We start from the raw sequence: 16,960 nt of genomic DNA on the forward strand, positions 1-16,960 counted from the left end.
TATTATATCCAATTAATCTCATCACAGCCCCCTGCAATATATCTTCTATGTTTAAGTTATTATTCTATAACTGCTGTTAGATGGCCTATATTGGTTATGGCAGACAAAGATCTTCTGATCTTGACTAGAATTCTCTGAATCTGGGATGTTGTTTCATAATTCTTTTTTTTTTTCAAATTATTTTTAATGTATATCTTTTTTTTTCTAGGCATATGTTGATGCCATCCTTGATCTCGCCTCATATTTCATTGTGCACTTGCGCCGTTATGCTAGATTTTGTCGTTCTTTGTCAAGTCAAACTGTTGGAGCTTCTTCTGGTGCAAATGGTGCACGGCATATGGTGACAAGTCCAACTCACAGTTCTGTGTCTGCAACAAGTGAGGGTCAGTATTAGTCATGCTATCTTGGATATAGTCATGCATATGTTGAACATGGTCTTTTGTTGATAATAGCTGTTTTTTTAACCTAGTCATTAACTTATTTGCATCTGCAAATTGCAAGTTGTGCATCCACTGGTCTAGAGGACTTTTTTAGATCTGCACATCAAACACATTTTGCTCTAAATTGTTTGACTCGGCACATTTCAGAGTTTTTAATAGCAATTGCATTCTGTATCCAGATCATGGTTTGATATTTTTAGCCGTACCATCAACACAGTTAAAATTTCTCATTTCGTTATGTGACCGAAATACAGAACATGGCAGCACCACTGAATGAAATTTCATGTGACTTAAAATTAGAGATTGCATATTAGACATCAATTGATGAAGAATCGACATAGGCAGACACAATGAAGGGAGGTGCTCAGGTCATTGGCAGAGGCAAAATCATAAGGTCAGTAAAGGTAGTTCTTCAGATCTTGGACCTTTGTGGATCCACAATTGAGCGATTGCAATGTGGCAAAAAGTCAATTCGCTCGCCCCCAGTGTTTCCGTCAACCCGTCCCTAGTCCAACACGGAGGAGGTAAATTATAGATGGTTACTAGCCATTAGTGTTGTGACTAGGGCATGGGGGAAGGCATGCTCGGACACGCCGAGTTTTGACCCCATGACCTAATGTGGCAACACCTCATACCTCAACCACCGCACCACCTTGAGGGGACTACAATTGAGTGATTGCAAGCCACTAGTTGTAGTGGAGTTGCAATTGAGATAGTCAATAAAAGATATTACTTGTTTTTTTTCCCGCTATTACTTGTTGTTTTCTCCCTTATCCTAAATTAATACTATACAGCTTTAATCATTATAGTATATTTAATTGATCCATATATTATACATACATATATTTAATTAATTAACACATGTATAATTGATATATATAATTAATTAATATTAATTATTTCTACGTAAGATATATTATATAGAGAGAGCTCCAATATGTTGTGCACTCGTGTGCGCATTTGAGAGGGCCCACTGACGTGGCAATAGGGGGCCCTGCCACATCAACGCCACCCCTTAGGCACATATGCGAGCGTGCAGCATATCATCATGGTCTATATATATATATATATATAGTATAATTAATTGATATTATGTTTTATATTAATGCATATACTAATTAATTTACACAGTATATTAATTAATTTTAATTTATATAGTATATTTAATCATTTATATCAATAGGTGGTTAACCATAATTACAAGTAAATAATTATAAATAATAATTAATTATGTTGTATAAGTTTAGTAGGTTTAATAAAATTAATATAAATATTTAAGTTACTAATTTTTATAAAGGATGATTGCAATATTTTTGCAACCTATTGTTTTTAAATGTTAATGCAAATGACTTTTTAACTAACATAGATTTCTTTGGAAGTAATTAAGTCTTAAAATTATATTGGTATGAGACACTATTAAAACTGTAATATTCCTGTCAGATTAAAACTTCGGTATGCCTTAGGAGATTTGAAGATATTCCTAAGGATCCTTGCCTTAGTCAAGTGTATGCGTGGATTATGCTGCAAGTCATGGTATTAAAGTTCATTGAGCTAATGAAAATACTTAAATCCCCAATCAATGTTTGTAGTTCTGATATATGATACATAGTTTGTAATTCCTGATAATTTTTTTCTAGTCAATGATACACTAGCAAATGGGAATTTATTTTGCTACTCTTTGCTTTTATGCCAAGCTGATTTTTGTGGGCGTATTTCTGCATTTACTGTTGGGTTCCTCAATGGCACAAAATCCAGCTAGTGAGCAATCTCCCTTCATGCCGATTAACATCAATACGGGGGCTTTTCCTGGAGCACCTGCTGTCAGGCTTTTTGGAGATTGCCATTTTCTTCATCGGCTTTGCCAATTGTTGCTCTTTTGTTTGATCTTCTGGCAAAGACAGTTGCGACATTCTATTGGAAATATTCAGAAGAATCCAGCCTCTAGCCTCCAGAAAGTTCAAACTATTTCCAATAGAAAAGTTGAAGAAAACAGTGCAGTTAGCAGATCAACTATGGGTGTTGCAAAAACTGATGAAGTCCAGGCATATAGGTCTGGAGAGACGTTGATTGGACCCAAAAGGGTTGAAGCTTCTACGAGCAAGTCTATTAGATATGGTTCTGGCAATGCAGGACAAGGATACACATTAGAAGAGGTAGCTCTATATTGCATCATGTGGTTTTATTTCATATCAAAGGCATGTTTTACGGGTGGTAAAAAATAAGAACAAATATTGTGAACATTTTTGCCGTTTGAACCACAATTATCAATCATGTAGCCAGTACTTCATTGATCACCAAAGTCTAACATGATTCCTATGCCTGCCATGTGTATGGATATAGATATCTGTCATCGTTTTCTAGAAGTAGGGATAACTGGGAAGGGACCTTAACAGAAAAGGTTTGAATTTTGAACTTAGGTACAAGGACATGGCAAAGCTTGAATATTCTGCTGTATAAGTTCTTTTACTATGAATCTAAATCTATTAATAGGTGTTGTTTATTGCAGAAACTTCAATAGTTAATAAATAGAATAAGCTAAATAAATATAGAGTTAGTGTAAATGTTAGTTGATGAAAAGAATTCAAAATGCTATAATAACTATTAAATTGAATAGTCTAAGAGTTTTTCAATGAATCAGTCAATTCTGTTGGAAACCGGTAGCGGCCGGCTAGAGGAGGGAGAATAGCCTTGCAATCAAAAACGAACCTTCCTCATTTTTTATAGCGTAATTAAATCGAACACTTGCATAAACGAAGTAAATAAACTAAAAGGAAGAGACACAATGAATTACTTGATTACAACCGGGGAGGTTGTTAATCCAAGAAAGATAAAAGCTCAGTAAACTCTCCTTCAGGCGAAAAAGCCTCTTACAGCAGTTGATGCACTCAATTACAACTCAGAACTCAAGATGGATCAATTACAAGTGTTGTATCTATTTCCTAGGTCCAGGGGTCATTTTATAGCCCTTGAAAAATCTTATCCTGGGCTGGAAGGCACCTTCCATAGGGCTGGAAGGCGCCTCCAGCAAGGCGCCAGTGGATAAGAGTTTATCCACCGCCAACGGCAAAATCTGCCTGGTTGAAGGCCCCTTCTATAAGGCTGGAAGGCGCCTTCGTACTGTTTATCGAAGGCCCCTTCCATCCATGGAAGGCGCCTTCCACAGTGAAGGCGCCTCCAGCAATATTTTCAGCCTTCTTTTGCTTTCTTGCTGCTCTGATCGCCTGGGTGATGTCGGCCAACCGAAATAGGGCTCACCCGAATTTAATTTCCTGCCTTCTCCTCGAGCAGACATCCGCTCCGGCTTCTCATCCCTCGGAACGTTGCGCACGTCCTTCTCGTCCGCTGATGTACTCTTCCGTAGCACCTCGTCCCTCGGATGCACCGAGCCCGTCGGCTCCCTTGCCGTGCCATCCTTCTCGCTAGCTACGTCTTCCACTCGACTTTCTGTGCTCCTAAGCTCCTGCACACTTAGACACAGGGTGAAACACCAACAGGACCTAACATGACTTGGTTGATCACATCAAAACTATCAGGGGGACCAACAATCTCTCTCTTTTTGATGTGATCAAATCCAAATTAAGTTAGGGTAATTAAAAAAATTTCTAATTTTTGCAAGTAAAAAAAATTTGCAAGTAAGAACATTTTTCTAAGTAAAATTTGCTAGAAAAAGTTTACAAAAAAAAATTTCAAGTAAAAAAATTTTCTAAGTAAAATTTGCTAAAAAAAAATTCAAGAAAATTTTTTTTAACTAGACTTGTTCTTCAAAAAAAATTTCAACTTAAAAAAAATTGCAAGTACCCTTCTAGACTTGTTTCTTCCCTACTCCCCCTTTTGATCACATTAAAAATGGGGTTCGTTTAAAAGTCTAAGAGTAAAAATAATAAAATCAGTAAAAAAAAATTCTAACTGTTTAAAAAGATAAGAATTAATTAAAAAAATATTTAATTAAATTTTAACAGAAAATTAAGGCATTTTTATAACTTCTAAATGCTTAACAGTTAGTCAATTAAATACTTATTTCAATAATTAACTTCCAGACTGTGGCGAGGCACTATACCTTCTTAGATATTGTAACAACAATCACTTTCTAGACAAAACCTCTTAAAGAAATTTAATATTTAATTTACTCTGGAAGCCATAATTTAAAAACATTTAATCCAAATATGATTTTTGAACCCAATATAGGTTCCTTCCTATTGGGTTAATTAAAAATTTCTTAGGTATGTATTTCTATAAAATTTTCCTAATCTGATCCTTATGGTATTTAAGGTACCAATTCAATCCACTATATTTTCTAATATATTGAATATTTGAATATGCACGATTTTTTAAATTTTCTATTTCATTTTTCAAGCTTTCATTTTCATTTTTTATTTTATCATACTCTTCTAATAGACAAGATTTAGCTAGAGTTGACTTTAATTTTTTAACTTCTTTTTCTAATTTACAACAATTTTTTGTTAATAATTTAATAAACTGAAATAATTTATCAGGAGGAAGAGACCGTACCTGACTTACCTTTGTTGATCCCGTGATCTGAAGCTCTCCCTGAAGTACTGTTTTCTTCCAATATCGCTCCCCCTTTATCGATGCTTTCGATGGTCATTTTAGATGAGCTTGCTTCGTCTCCTTCTTGGTGACTTGCCACTAGCGCAAGTCCGACGATGGCTTTAATTCCTGATTCCGACGACGTTTCGTCCCATGTCGCCTTCATATTCTTGTACTTGTTCGCTTGGGTCGGCTTCTTGTTCTTGCTCTTATCCTTGTCTTTTAATTTAAGGCAGTTATCTTTCACATACCCTTCTTCATTGTAGTGGTAGCATCTTATCCTTCTTTTTCTACCCTGCACTTGATTAAATCTTTTATTTTAAATAACTTTTTAAATTTACGTACCATCAGCGCTGTTTCATTATCATCGAGAGAAGATTCTGAATCTTGTTTGTCCGCTTTTGCCTTTAAGGCAATGTTATGCTCCTTTTTCGGACCTGAACATCTCGTTTCATGGACTTCAAAAGTTGAAAATAATTCTTCTAAAGTAGTTGAGTCTAGATCCTTAGATATATAATAAGCATCTACTAATGATGCTCATTCAGCATTTCTAGGGAATGCGTTAAGAGCGTACCTTAACGAATCTCGGTTTCTTACCTTTTCTTCGAGATTCATGAGTCCAGTGATGAGCTCCTTGATCCTTGAGTGAAGGTGTGCAACGGCTTCGCCTTCTTCCAGTTTGATGCTGCTGATCTGGTTTTTGAGCAGATTCCGTCTCGCGAGTTTCGCCTCCGAGGTTCCTTCATGTAGTTCCAGAAATTTCTCCCAGAGCTCCTTCGCAGATTCGTAGGCTCCGATCCGGTTGACTTCATGTGGCGGTACGCTCAGCATATGGAACTCTGCTTTGCCGTTTGCCACGAAATCGGCCTACTCCTTTTTGGTCGAGTGGTATTTTTCTTTACATTCGAGTGCGCTACAAAACCAAACTCCATTATTAAAAGCAAATCGAAATCAGTTTTGAAAAATACCTCCATCTTCTTCTTCCAGTTGGCGAAATCCCCTTCGAACTTCAGTGGGTAGATGCTTGATCCGGCCATCTCGTATGCTTCGTTCGGCGGTTAGTTCTCCTGAAGAGAACTTGGCTCTGATACCACTTGTTGGAAACCGGTAGCGGCCGACTAGAGGGGGGAGAATAGCCCTGCAATAAAAAATGAACCTTCCTCGTTCTTTATAGCGTAATTAAATCGAACACTTGCATAAACGAAATAAATAAACTAAAAGGAAGAGACACAATGAATTACTTGGTTACAACCGGGGAGGTTGTTAATCCAAGAAAGATAAAAGCTCAGTAAACTCTCCTTCAGGCGGAGAAGTCTCTTACAGTAGTTGAAGCACTCAATTACAACTCAGAACTCAAGATGGATCAATTACAAGTGTTGTATCTATTTCCTAGGTCCAGGGGTCATTTTATAGCCTCTGAAAAATCTTATCCTGGGCTAGAAGGTGCTTTCCATAGGGCTGGAAGGCGCCTCCAGCAAGGCGCCAGTGGATAAGAGTTTATTCACTGCCAACAGTAAAATCTACCTGGTTGAAGGCCCCTTCTATGAGGTTGGAAGGCGCCTTCGTACTGTTCATTGAAGGCGCCTTCCACAGTGAAGGTGCGGAGGTGCCTCGGAGGCACCTTCAACTCCTTTTAAAGGCGCCTCCAACAGCATTTTCAGCCTTCTTTTGCTCTCCTGCTGCTTTGATCTCCTAGGTTATGTCGGTCAACCGAAATAGGGCTCATCCGAACCCAATTTCCGGCCTTCTCCTCGAGCAGATTTCCGCTCTGGCTTCTATTCCCTCGGAACGTCGCGCACGTCCTTCTTGTCCGTCGGTGTACTCTTCCGCAGCACCTCGTCCCTCGGATGCATCGAGCCCGTCGGCTCCCTTCCTGTGCCTTCCTGTGTCATCCTTATTGCTAGCTGCATCTTCCGCTCGACTTTTTGTGCTCCTAAGCTCCTGCACACTTAGACACAGGGTTAAAAACCAATAGGACCTAACCTGACTTGATTGATCACATCAAAACTATTATGGGGTACCAACAAATTCTGCATATATGTGATTCTTTTGATTTTTTTTTAAACATGTTAATGATTTTCACATATTCTTGTGTGACTCTAGTTGTGACCATCATTGAATTGTACTTTCTTGTTTGAATGTTCATGAGTATAGTTGAGATACATCTATTATTTTTCTTATCGTTAAGCTGCAGAATTAATTTTTTCAGCATGAGGCTAAGCTTGTTAAATGTTGTATTACTAATGTGGAATTACACTAACTAGCCTAATAATAACCTACTACCTCTAACACTCCCCTCAAGATATTATCTAATGTTCAGCTTGTTACATATATTAGAGAAATTCTCATTAATGCAAAACATACTACTTGTGAATAAATTCTCATTAATGATGGAGCATCACACAATTGGATTGCGGGCAAAAATTTATAGTAGCCATGCTCGTGTCTGGGTGAGGCGTACTCATCGACAGGGTGTTAAGTTGGGTACGAGCAGAGGCTGGTAGTATGATGCTTGCCTCAACATGAAGCGTGGTCTTTGTTAAACTATTAGATTGTGAGCAGAGACCGGTAATGACAATGGTCTGATCCATGTGAAATGCGGTATCACGTAAGTTTAGTATTGGTGGTGCTCACATCCCTTATATGTCCATATCTTCAACAGCCGGCTCAAACATCTGTAGGTCTCTCGGACTTGCTTGGCAAGCAACCGAAGCTCATCCTCTTGAAAGGAGAAGAGGATATCCTTGATAGGTGTCCACAGTAATGTGCAAGCTCTAGTGCTAGGAGGAATCAGACAACGACAGGCACTCCAAAGTGAAATTGCAAACAAGGAAACCTAACTCTGGATATGGCATCAGAAGAAGATGCTACAATGGTTGGTCATTGCATGGCTCACAGTGGAAATGGATGTGAAGCTTGCAGCTAAATATCAGCATGTTACAATCAAACAGCAGTTGGGGGAGGGAGTCACAAGTGTTATGATCTTGCCTAACAAAAGCCTAGTAGAGGAGCTTTGAAGGTCAACATGGCTTTAGAACATTGCTAGATCTGACAAGGAATGCTTAGTCCAGGTGGTAGATTGGGCAAAGTGGGTTGGAGTGACTAGGAAGAATGCACGACCTGCAAAGGGTGGTCACAACAAGTGATGTATTTGATCAACAAGTCACAAGTAGAGAGTCATGACCTGGAAGGCTTTGGCTGGGGCAGAGAGGAGATAAGAGAGGGTCAAGAGACAAGGGTAGGCTGCCATTAGAGGAATACATTTTTTCTCAAAAACCATTTCCCTAGGAAAAGTGGCTCTGGTACCATATAGTATTTGGAAAAGGAAAAAAATTTCTATTGCTTCATTACAATTGGATAAATGTTGCATGAGTAAATAAATACATAGATTCGTGATAAATCTCTTATCTCTAATCCCAGACAAATAACTCGATTAATCTAATATTTTTAACAAACTCTTGCTGTCATTTCCAAGTAGACAAAGTTCTTTCAAGCTTTCTTAATAATGTTATTCACTGCAGGTTAAGGCTCTCTTCCTCATTCTAGTAGATCTTTGTCGAAAGACAGCTACTCTGCAGCACCCTTTGCCTGCTTCTCAGGTTGGTTCCGGCAATATAATAATACAGTTGCACTATATTGACGGCAGCTACACTGTGCTACCTGAAGTTGTGGAAGCATCACTTAGTTCGCACATGCAGGTATGATGCAAGATTTGAAAATTAGTTTTTTTTTTCTTTTTCCCCATACTATTCATACACTAACTGGGGGATGCATATTAATGCTTCATTTTCAAGGCTCGACCTGTCTTCTTAATTTAAGCTTCTGACTTGCTGCGAACCAGATTTGATAGCTGCAGGAATTCAACAATATAAACTATTTGGTGTTTTCTAACTATAGTGACACAACTGCATGTTTAGAATGCTTATGACCCATTTCTTGCAGAATATGCCTCGTCCTAGAGGAACTGATCCTGCTGGACTTCTACTACGTGAACTAGAGTTGCATCCCCCATCCGAAGACTGGCACAAACGAAATATGTTTGGTTGTCCTTGGTCAGATCCAGACGATCTCGGTCCTTTGGATAACAAAGACAAGTCTAACCTGAGTGAATCTTTGATTTCTTCTACACCTAATTTGGTAGAACGCTACAATGACTACTCTGGAGCTCAACTCCTCTGGCCAAGGAAGCGTAGATTCTCTGAGAGGGATGCAGCATTTGGATTGAAGACTTCGTTGGGTTTAGGACCCTATCTTGGCATTATGGGATCTCGCAGGGATGTCATTGCATCCGTTTGGAGAACTGGTGCCGAAGGAGTCTGGTACAAGGTTGGATTTTCAAATCCATCTATCTCTGATTTTTTGTCACCTCTGCTATGCTCAACTCTTTTTCTTCGAGTTGGCAATTTTTGTTGCCCTATTTTAGGTAAAAAAAGAACAGGTACACCATTCTGTTCTTGATGTTCATCAACCGAGATTAAAGAAAAATATTAAGTGTGCATTTCTATAGGTGTTTACATTCATTAATTTGTTACCTATCATCTTGATAAAAAAATACGGCTGATGGAAGACATAACTCTTTCTTATAATTTGTCATTGTTTACTGTCATTGCCAATATTGCAATGTTCTATTTCATGCTTTAGGTTGAAACTTATCTTAAATTTTGATCCTTCATTGCAGTGTATTAGATGCTTACGCCAGACTTGCGCATTTGCACAACCCCACAATTCTAATCCTCCGAATGAACGTGAAGCATGGTGGATCGGTCGGTGGGTTCAAGGCTGCCCGATGTGCGGTGGCGCATGGGTTCGAGTAGTCTAGTCAAGTAACTTATTCTTCGGAGGGAGTTTTTCTAGTTGCGAGGTAAGTAGAGTTATCCAGCTTAGAGTTTAGATCAGCTTAGAGTCTAGAAAGCGAATAGAAGATATTCCAAGTATCACGATCGATACAAAAGTTATTCTAGTATAGAATAAGCTATTTTTTTCAAGATATGATCTGCTTATGTATAGTTTGTGAGTACTGAAACAAAAATTCTTACTGAGCAATATCTACTGTCTATGTAACCCCTACAAGATGTAACAGAAATGAAATTAATATGCATGAATTATTTATTGAACCTATATTTAATCTTATGTAAATGATATTTAGCTTATATCTATCTTCTCAAATACTCTTTGCCTAGTACCTATTGCGTATCTAAGAAAACAATGTACATGTAATAACAACAATCAAATTTTATCATTATTAATTAAGTTTTACTTGACTTTTTGATCTTATTTAATGTATTTATTTGTCATAATTTTACATTGTCTAATCAAAATATTTAGTAATCGTTTACGTACTTGATATCCTCTTAAAATTAACTTTTGGATAGTTTAAAGTTTCATCTAATAGTCTATTATGAATTTTTGAATGAGTTTTGATTTGATAGATTGAAGGTGATATATTTCTACTTGAATAAAAAATTAGGATCTTATAAAATTTATCCGTCCATAAGTAACAATTAAAATGATCTCAAAATGTCAAAACTCTCTGTCCGCATCAGTCTTACTTTAAGAATTTGTTCATTCTTTTTACCATAACAATTGTAGCTAAAATATTTTGATGGGAATTTGGGACTTAAAAAAGGAGATCAAGCCAGTGTCCAACATCATTTAGTTACATGCTCTATTTGAAGAAAAAGTTTTTGTAAATTTACTATGATTGGAACTCGAACCATGGATGTCTGGATGTCGTTATATCATAATCTCGGGGTATTAAATGATTAATCAGGTTGGGTAACGTCAAACCTGGGACGATTGGCTCGGCTCCACGGAAATTTTCCACTGACTATCCCAATAAATTGGGAAGTACTCATAGCGGGCAGTCTAGGAATTCAGTATTCTTTAGTTGTGTGTTTCATTTGGAGAATTTTTTTTTATAAATTTATCATAATTAAGATTAAATATCTGAATGATAATATGAATACTCTACTGCTGCACCGTAACGGGAGCTTTTACCGTCTCAAATAAGATTATACACCACCGAATCATTACTTCACCATAAATTTATGTACTTTTTACACCGTCGATAGTTCGTTCCCCGGCCGTCCAATCCAAAGTTTTTCCGTCAAATTAAATGACAACACATGTCTGATGTGATGTCACTCTCTTAACTTTCGCTACGCCTTAACCGCTGCACTTAAAAAAAAACAAGTGCATCATTAAAAAAAATCTAAAAGTTAATTTTAATTGCCCGTCAATTGTCTAATATATTTCATGAAATACGCTATATTAAAAGCCAACTAACCTTTCGCTAGAAGTCAAATTCCACGTGGTTAAATGTCCTCAATCCGCATCATCATCGAGTCAAAGAGATCCAACTGCGCAGCATGCACGTGATTCTGATAAATACTATCTTAATTAAACAGCAATTAGCCTCGTTAATCTATTCTTTTTTTTCCTCTAATTAATTTCCAACTTGTCTCTTGCCCTTAATTATCAATGCTTGTTTTTTGTCTGGATCTTGTTGTTTCTTTGTAGGTGTGGATCGATACGCACAGAGTTCTTATCTTATCAAACGTGGACATGTGAAACGTCGATAAGCACATGGACGACTCGGCCATCATCTGTAAGGTCACTTTCGTTATAATATTTGTCCCTGTCCGCATAGCCCAGTTGGATAGTAGAATTATTACACAGGAACAAAATCTAGAATCTGTTGGGTTCGTTCTCTTATGCGCGATCTATTCGGACTGCGGATCAGGTAGAGAAAGGAATTCACAGTGAAAATTGATACGGAATGTTACAAACTGACTCAAGTATGATATGGTAATTAAAGTTAATGGAGGTGGTAGTCAGGAGGTCAGTTTCAACAATGTACTTAGTTCCTCGTCTAGCGCTAAGACTCTCAACATAAGGACGGGCGACTTAGAGGCTGGTCATACCAAAAGGGCCTAGTGTTCTCCGCTTGTATTAAGACATCTAGGTGGTGTTTGGTTCTTTCCTAGGAATCGGAATAGGAATTGATATCATATAGCATTGTGGAATGAAAATGAGTATGAGCTTGGGTATCATTCTTAAAAATAATGCTTGGTTAGTTAAATATTTTCAATCGGAATGAACCTAAATTTATTTTTTTTACCCTTAAAGGAAAATAAGAGAAAAAATTAGATGGAAGAGAAGTTGAATGTGAAATAAACATATGATGAGAGAGAAAGTGTGATGGGAAAAATTAAGAGAGAGAAAGTGTGATGAGAGAAAATGAGAAGAGAGCGTGATAGGAGAGATTGAGAAGAGAAAAAGTATGATGAGAGAGAAAGTATGTTGAGAGAGAAAAGTGATGGGAAAAAATTGAAGAGAGAGAAAATGTGATGAGAGATTGAGGAGAGAAAGTATGATGAGAAAATGTGATGAGAGAGTGTGATTAAAAAAATAAAGAGAGAGAAAATATGATGAGAGAAAATGAGAACAGAGAGTGTGATTGAAGAGAATGAAGAGAGATAAAGTGTGATGAGAGAAAATGTGGAGAGAGAGTATGGTAAGAGATTGAGAAAAGAGAAATTATGATGAGAGAGAAAGTTTGGTGAAAATGAGAAGAGAATGAAGAGAGAGAAAATGATGTGAGAGAGAATGTGTGATGAGATAGAATACAGAGAAAAAATGATAAATAATGTGTGATGAGAGAGAGTAAGGAGAGAGAAAGTATGTTGAGAGAGAAATACTAAGGATATTTTCGTCCAAAATTTAATTCTCATTCTCATTCAATCAAAACCCAAGGGAGGGGGTATGTTTCATCCATATCCAAGTTTTTGGGTTTCATTCTAAAATTTTGATTCCTTCTCATCAACCAAACACAAGGTTTGGGAATGAATCCATTCCCTCATTCTCAAACCTCTAAACCAAACACCACCCTAGTATATATTTGACTGGCCATCATCCGTTCGGGTTCAAGAGATGCCCGACCAGTCACAAGGTTGGTCGAAAGTAACATTCGGACTGGTCCCGGGACCTAGCCTTCCGCTCTAAGTATCTAGTATACAATGGGTCGATTTGACAGTCGGTTAAATATATAGGCCTTCATTATTCATTCTCCCGTCCTCCTGTTATGGGCGGCCGAATATACAACTGACTAGAATTACAAGACTCGGTATCCTTATTTTCGTCGAGCAAACATACAAGATAAATCTCAGAAGAAATCCGACCTAATTTCTAAAGTTCAAATATCACTTTAGGGACAAGCCTCTTGGTACAAAGACGATCGACAGAAAGTACCGGTCGGGCCTCTCGGGGCTTAGTTCCCCATTTTCAATAAACAAGTATCTCTGCATATGGTCGGTCGGTCATAAAGTTATATGGACCTAGGAGACTTGATTTTCTATTACTTCATAATCAGATCCTAACATTACACAATATATATCCGAGAAATCTTAAGGGTCAAACGTATAGACGGATCATCATAGGGGTTGTACTAGGATGTAGCACAGCCCAATTGCCTAACCAACTCTATTACCCAATCCATTTTCTTAATAAGGTTTTAGGTTTTTTTCCCTTTGCTGCTTTCTCTCCACGGTGTGATGGTGATGATGGGCGACAACAAGAGAGCAACGACAACGATCTCCACGGCAAGTCGACAACAACGAATCTAGATCTCAGGTTTGGTTCTCTCTAAACTCTAGTTCTCTTATCTTCTTAGTTGTTTTGTTAAGACTTAAAATCACGGATCAATAGATCTCCATTCACCTCTGTCCTCTGAGCCTCTCTCACGGACGGACGACTCTTGCGAAGAGAATAGTTAGCTATCAATTGCCAAACTACGAAATTGCTAAAGGGCCGAACTAGTATCATTTTAATGATGGTTTCAAATTTCGATTTGCTGCTTTGTTTGTTATTTTTCCAGACAAGAAATAGAACTCAGAAAGCTTCACCTTTTAGTTTTTTATTTATGCAAAAAAGCTTCACATTTTCTATTTGATGCTAAATTGTCTGTCTTTTATTTCTGTATGTTTGCTTCTATTCACTGTGGACCAATTAACTAATCAATTGTTAATTCCTAAAACATATTATTAAAGAACATGATTATTGTAGAGTTTGTTTTACCAATTAAACTCTAAAATCCTACTCTCATCATTGGGTAATCTATTAAACGAATAGGAGATGCTGTCACTTTTTTTTACTGTATTTGGTGGAGTTGTTGCCAAAGAAGCTGAATTGAAATTATTAGTATACATTATTGTTCACTTGAATTTTTATTTCTTGTACACATTTTTGTTTCTTACATTGTAGATTTAAAATTGTGAACACTGGCGTGTGATCTTAATTTGGCATCGAAGTATTCTTACTTTGGATTTTAATCTCAAGAAAGTAAGTTCTTTTATCTTTTTCATTCATTATTTGTAATTTTGTTATTTTCTAGTATGAGTTGTAATAAATTATTATTTTAAAGTTGCTCTCTTGGTAGATTATGTTATTTTTTCAGTTCTATAACCTTTAGGATATAAATATAGATTCTATTATAGATGAATTTTATATTTCAAAATCTTGTAGGGCACACATATTCAGTAAATGACTTAAATTTAGCCCCCCCTAACTCTAATTCCTGGATTCGTCTCTGGTCGAACGTCTTACCATATTCAGTACTCTACTTTTATATATACACCCGGTCTGCTAAATATCTGGCTGGGATATCTTTGGGGGACCACATTATCAGAGAATCGCAATAGTTTGTCAGAGAATAACAACCGTTTGTTAGATAATATTCTTTTATTATTACATGAGCATTCAATGGAACCTTTCTCAAAGGTGACTCTACACTTTCTATCAACCAGCACATTGTGACAGTATATTCCTTTAACAACCGTCTTAATGGTGTAAGTTACAAAAAGGATGCACACGAGTGACGGAAGATTTCTCGGCCAGTGATTATAGGCCTCCCAAGCTATACATATTCTCTTACTCGACAACTTCTAATACTCGACATTCTTTACCACCTCATGATTGTGGAGATTATTAGATGTGATATATAAAAGGGGGCATCTCTGTTAGTAAGGTACGTTTTTATAGTAGTCTTATTTACGCGCAAGCCTTTTCTGTTCATCTCTCCATTTTTCCACTCGATCACTACACTAACTTGAGTATTGGAGGGCCTTTATCAGGGACTCCTTCCCTCATTTTTGTGCACTGACGTTCTATCTGCTCATTTAAGTGTGTGCAAGGAGAATTTTCGCTCTAGTTTGTGGTCTTTTCGTTGATTAAAAGTCTTCTCTCAATCGACATTCCTGCTACCGACCCAGCACGTCATCTCTCCAGCTTTCAGACAGGATCAAAAATATTGCCTTAGGGAAAGAGAATGCAAAGATGAAGGAAATAAATAAAGTAAACTTGAGGAAGAAAAAGGAAAGGAGCGATGTCGCTATAACCCGTGACCTTATGACCATGTCTCCTTGTAGTATGTAGCCTGTGAACTTGCAGCCATGTCGCGATGTTGCACGTCGACCGCAATGAAGGGCCAAAACTATGCATTCTGATGAGCTTTCTGCTTGCGGCCTATTTTCGATGCTTGGACCTCGCACAGCTGCCCTACTAAGAAGCACCCATTGGTCTACGACGTCACTTACCACGATGCCCTACACTTGTCTTGAGTAGCCAAGGGAGGAGGAGCAAGGCGACGCTCATGGTGCAATGCAGCACGACTGCGAACAGAGTGCGGCAGCACTGAAACTTGAAGGAGGGGAGGAGTTTGTGGTGCAAATTGTGCCTTCCTTTGAGCTTGTGGAGGAGCAGTTTCCCTGCTTCACCATACCAGTTTGGGGGGCTTTCATGGAGTAGAGAGAAGTTTGTTTCCAATGGAGTTTGACGAAGACTTGGAGATCGGCCCTATCAACTTCTTCGTGAGACATCATGCCATTGAGGTCGCACCTCGCCCACGAACTTGTGGCGGGCAAGGCCATGGCTGGTTTGCGGCCCCGTCGTCAAAATGTTGTTATGGCAAGGTCGAGATGAAGACAGGACGACAGATGAAAAGTTAGTTTCGTCTAATTTGGGAGGATAAGAAAATGGGGTAAATTTGAACAACGGATTAATTTAAAATCCATGTGTCTGTATTTTTTTCGAAGTAACGGAAGTGGGTGGATCAATTCATGAGAAATATATCCTTTATATGATCTGCGCTCCAAAGTAAACAAAGCATTTAAGGTGGTGTTTGGTTTGAGCTACAGGAATAGGAATCAAAATGGATTTGATAGTAGACTGGAATGACAATAGGTATTATTATTTCAATTTAGTGTTTGGTTATTTTGATATTCAGGAATGGAAATCAATTGAATTCCAAAAATACCCTTGAAGACCATCATCCGTCCACATCCTCCTCTCTCAAAAATGCCCTCTCAAAAAATGTCCTCTCCGTCCACATCATCCTCGACTATTTCGGCGCCAAGAAGCTTCACAAGATTACCAATGTCATGACCTTAATCGCCACCATATACTAAGCCACCGGAACCGTGCCAGCTACTCTGGCTTCGTCAACGTCATCAAATTCAAAGGGGGCAAAGTGGGGTTCGCTGCCATTGACAACGGCGGCAACACCATTGATGCCATGTTTGTTAGATTCGTGGAGGAACATTTCGGTTATTTAGATCAGTAACAACTTGTTGTCGCCACGACGGAGCAAAAAAATTTAGCCTGAATAATCAAATCTCAGTCAAGTTGTGACCTTGAAGACCATCATTAACATGACGAATATATTGACAAATTTGATTGGTTGGTAATTGAAATTGGTTGGAACTTGAAAGAACTCTACTTTTGGAATGAGATATCAAACATGAGGAGAGGGATGAATTTCATTTATTCACAAAAATTTAGATTTTATTCTCATTCTCATTCCCATTAACCATACATAACAAAAAGGAATCATTCCAATTTTCCATTCTGATACTCCTAAATCAAATGTCACCTAAGTTTCTTCCATCTAATAGATCATTCAGTATCATAATTTACTA

The 16,960-nt window shown here is 37.8% G+C and overlaps 1 protein-coding gene across 2 annotated transcripts in view; it reads left to right on the plus strand.

Annotated features, from left to right (window-relative positions):
* Positions 1-10,106, plus strand: part of LOC122016038 (mediator of RNA polymerase II transcription subunit 16-like) — a 37,833-nt gene extending 27,727 nt beyond the window's left edge. For both annotated transcript variants that reach the window (XM_042573183.1, XM_042573184.1), the window contains exons 12-16: positions 209-383; positions 2,196-2,593; positions 8,510-8,686; positions 8,931-9,314; positions 9,667-10,106. In XM_042573183.1, coding sequence (XP_042429117.1) covers positions 209-383; positions 2,196-2,593; positions 8,510-8,686; positions 8,931-9,314; positions 9,667-9,807 — 1,275 coding nt within the window. In that variant the 3' untranslated portion in view covers positions 9,808-10,106. The remainder of the gene's footprint in view (positions 1-208; positions 384-2,195; positions 2,594-8,509; positions 8,687-8,930; positions 9,315-9,666) is intronic.
* The last annotated feature ends 6,854 nt before the right edge of the window (positions 10,107-16,960 follow it).

Source organism: Zingiber officinale, chromosome 8B (genome assembly GCF_018446385.1).
Source record: "Zingiber officinale cultivar Zhangliang chromosome 8B, Zo_v1.1, whole genome shotgun sequence".
Lineage (NCBI taxonomy): Eukaryota > Viridiplantae > Streptophyta > Magnoliopsida > Zingiberales > Zingiberaceae > Zingiber > Zingiber officinale.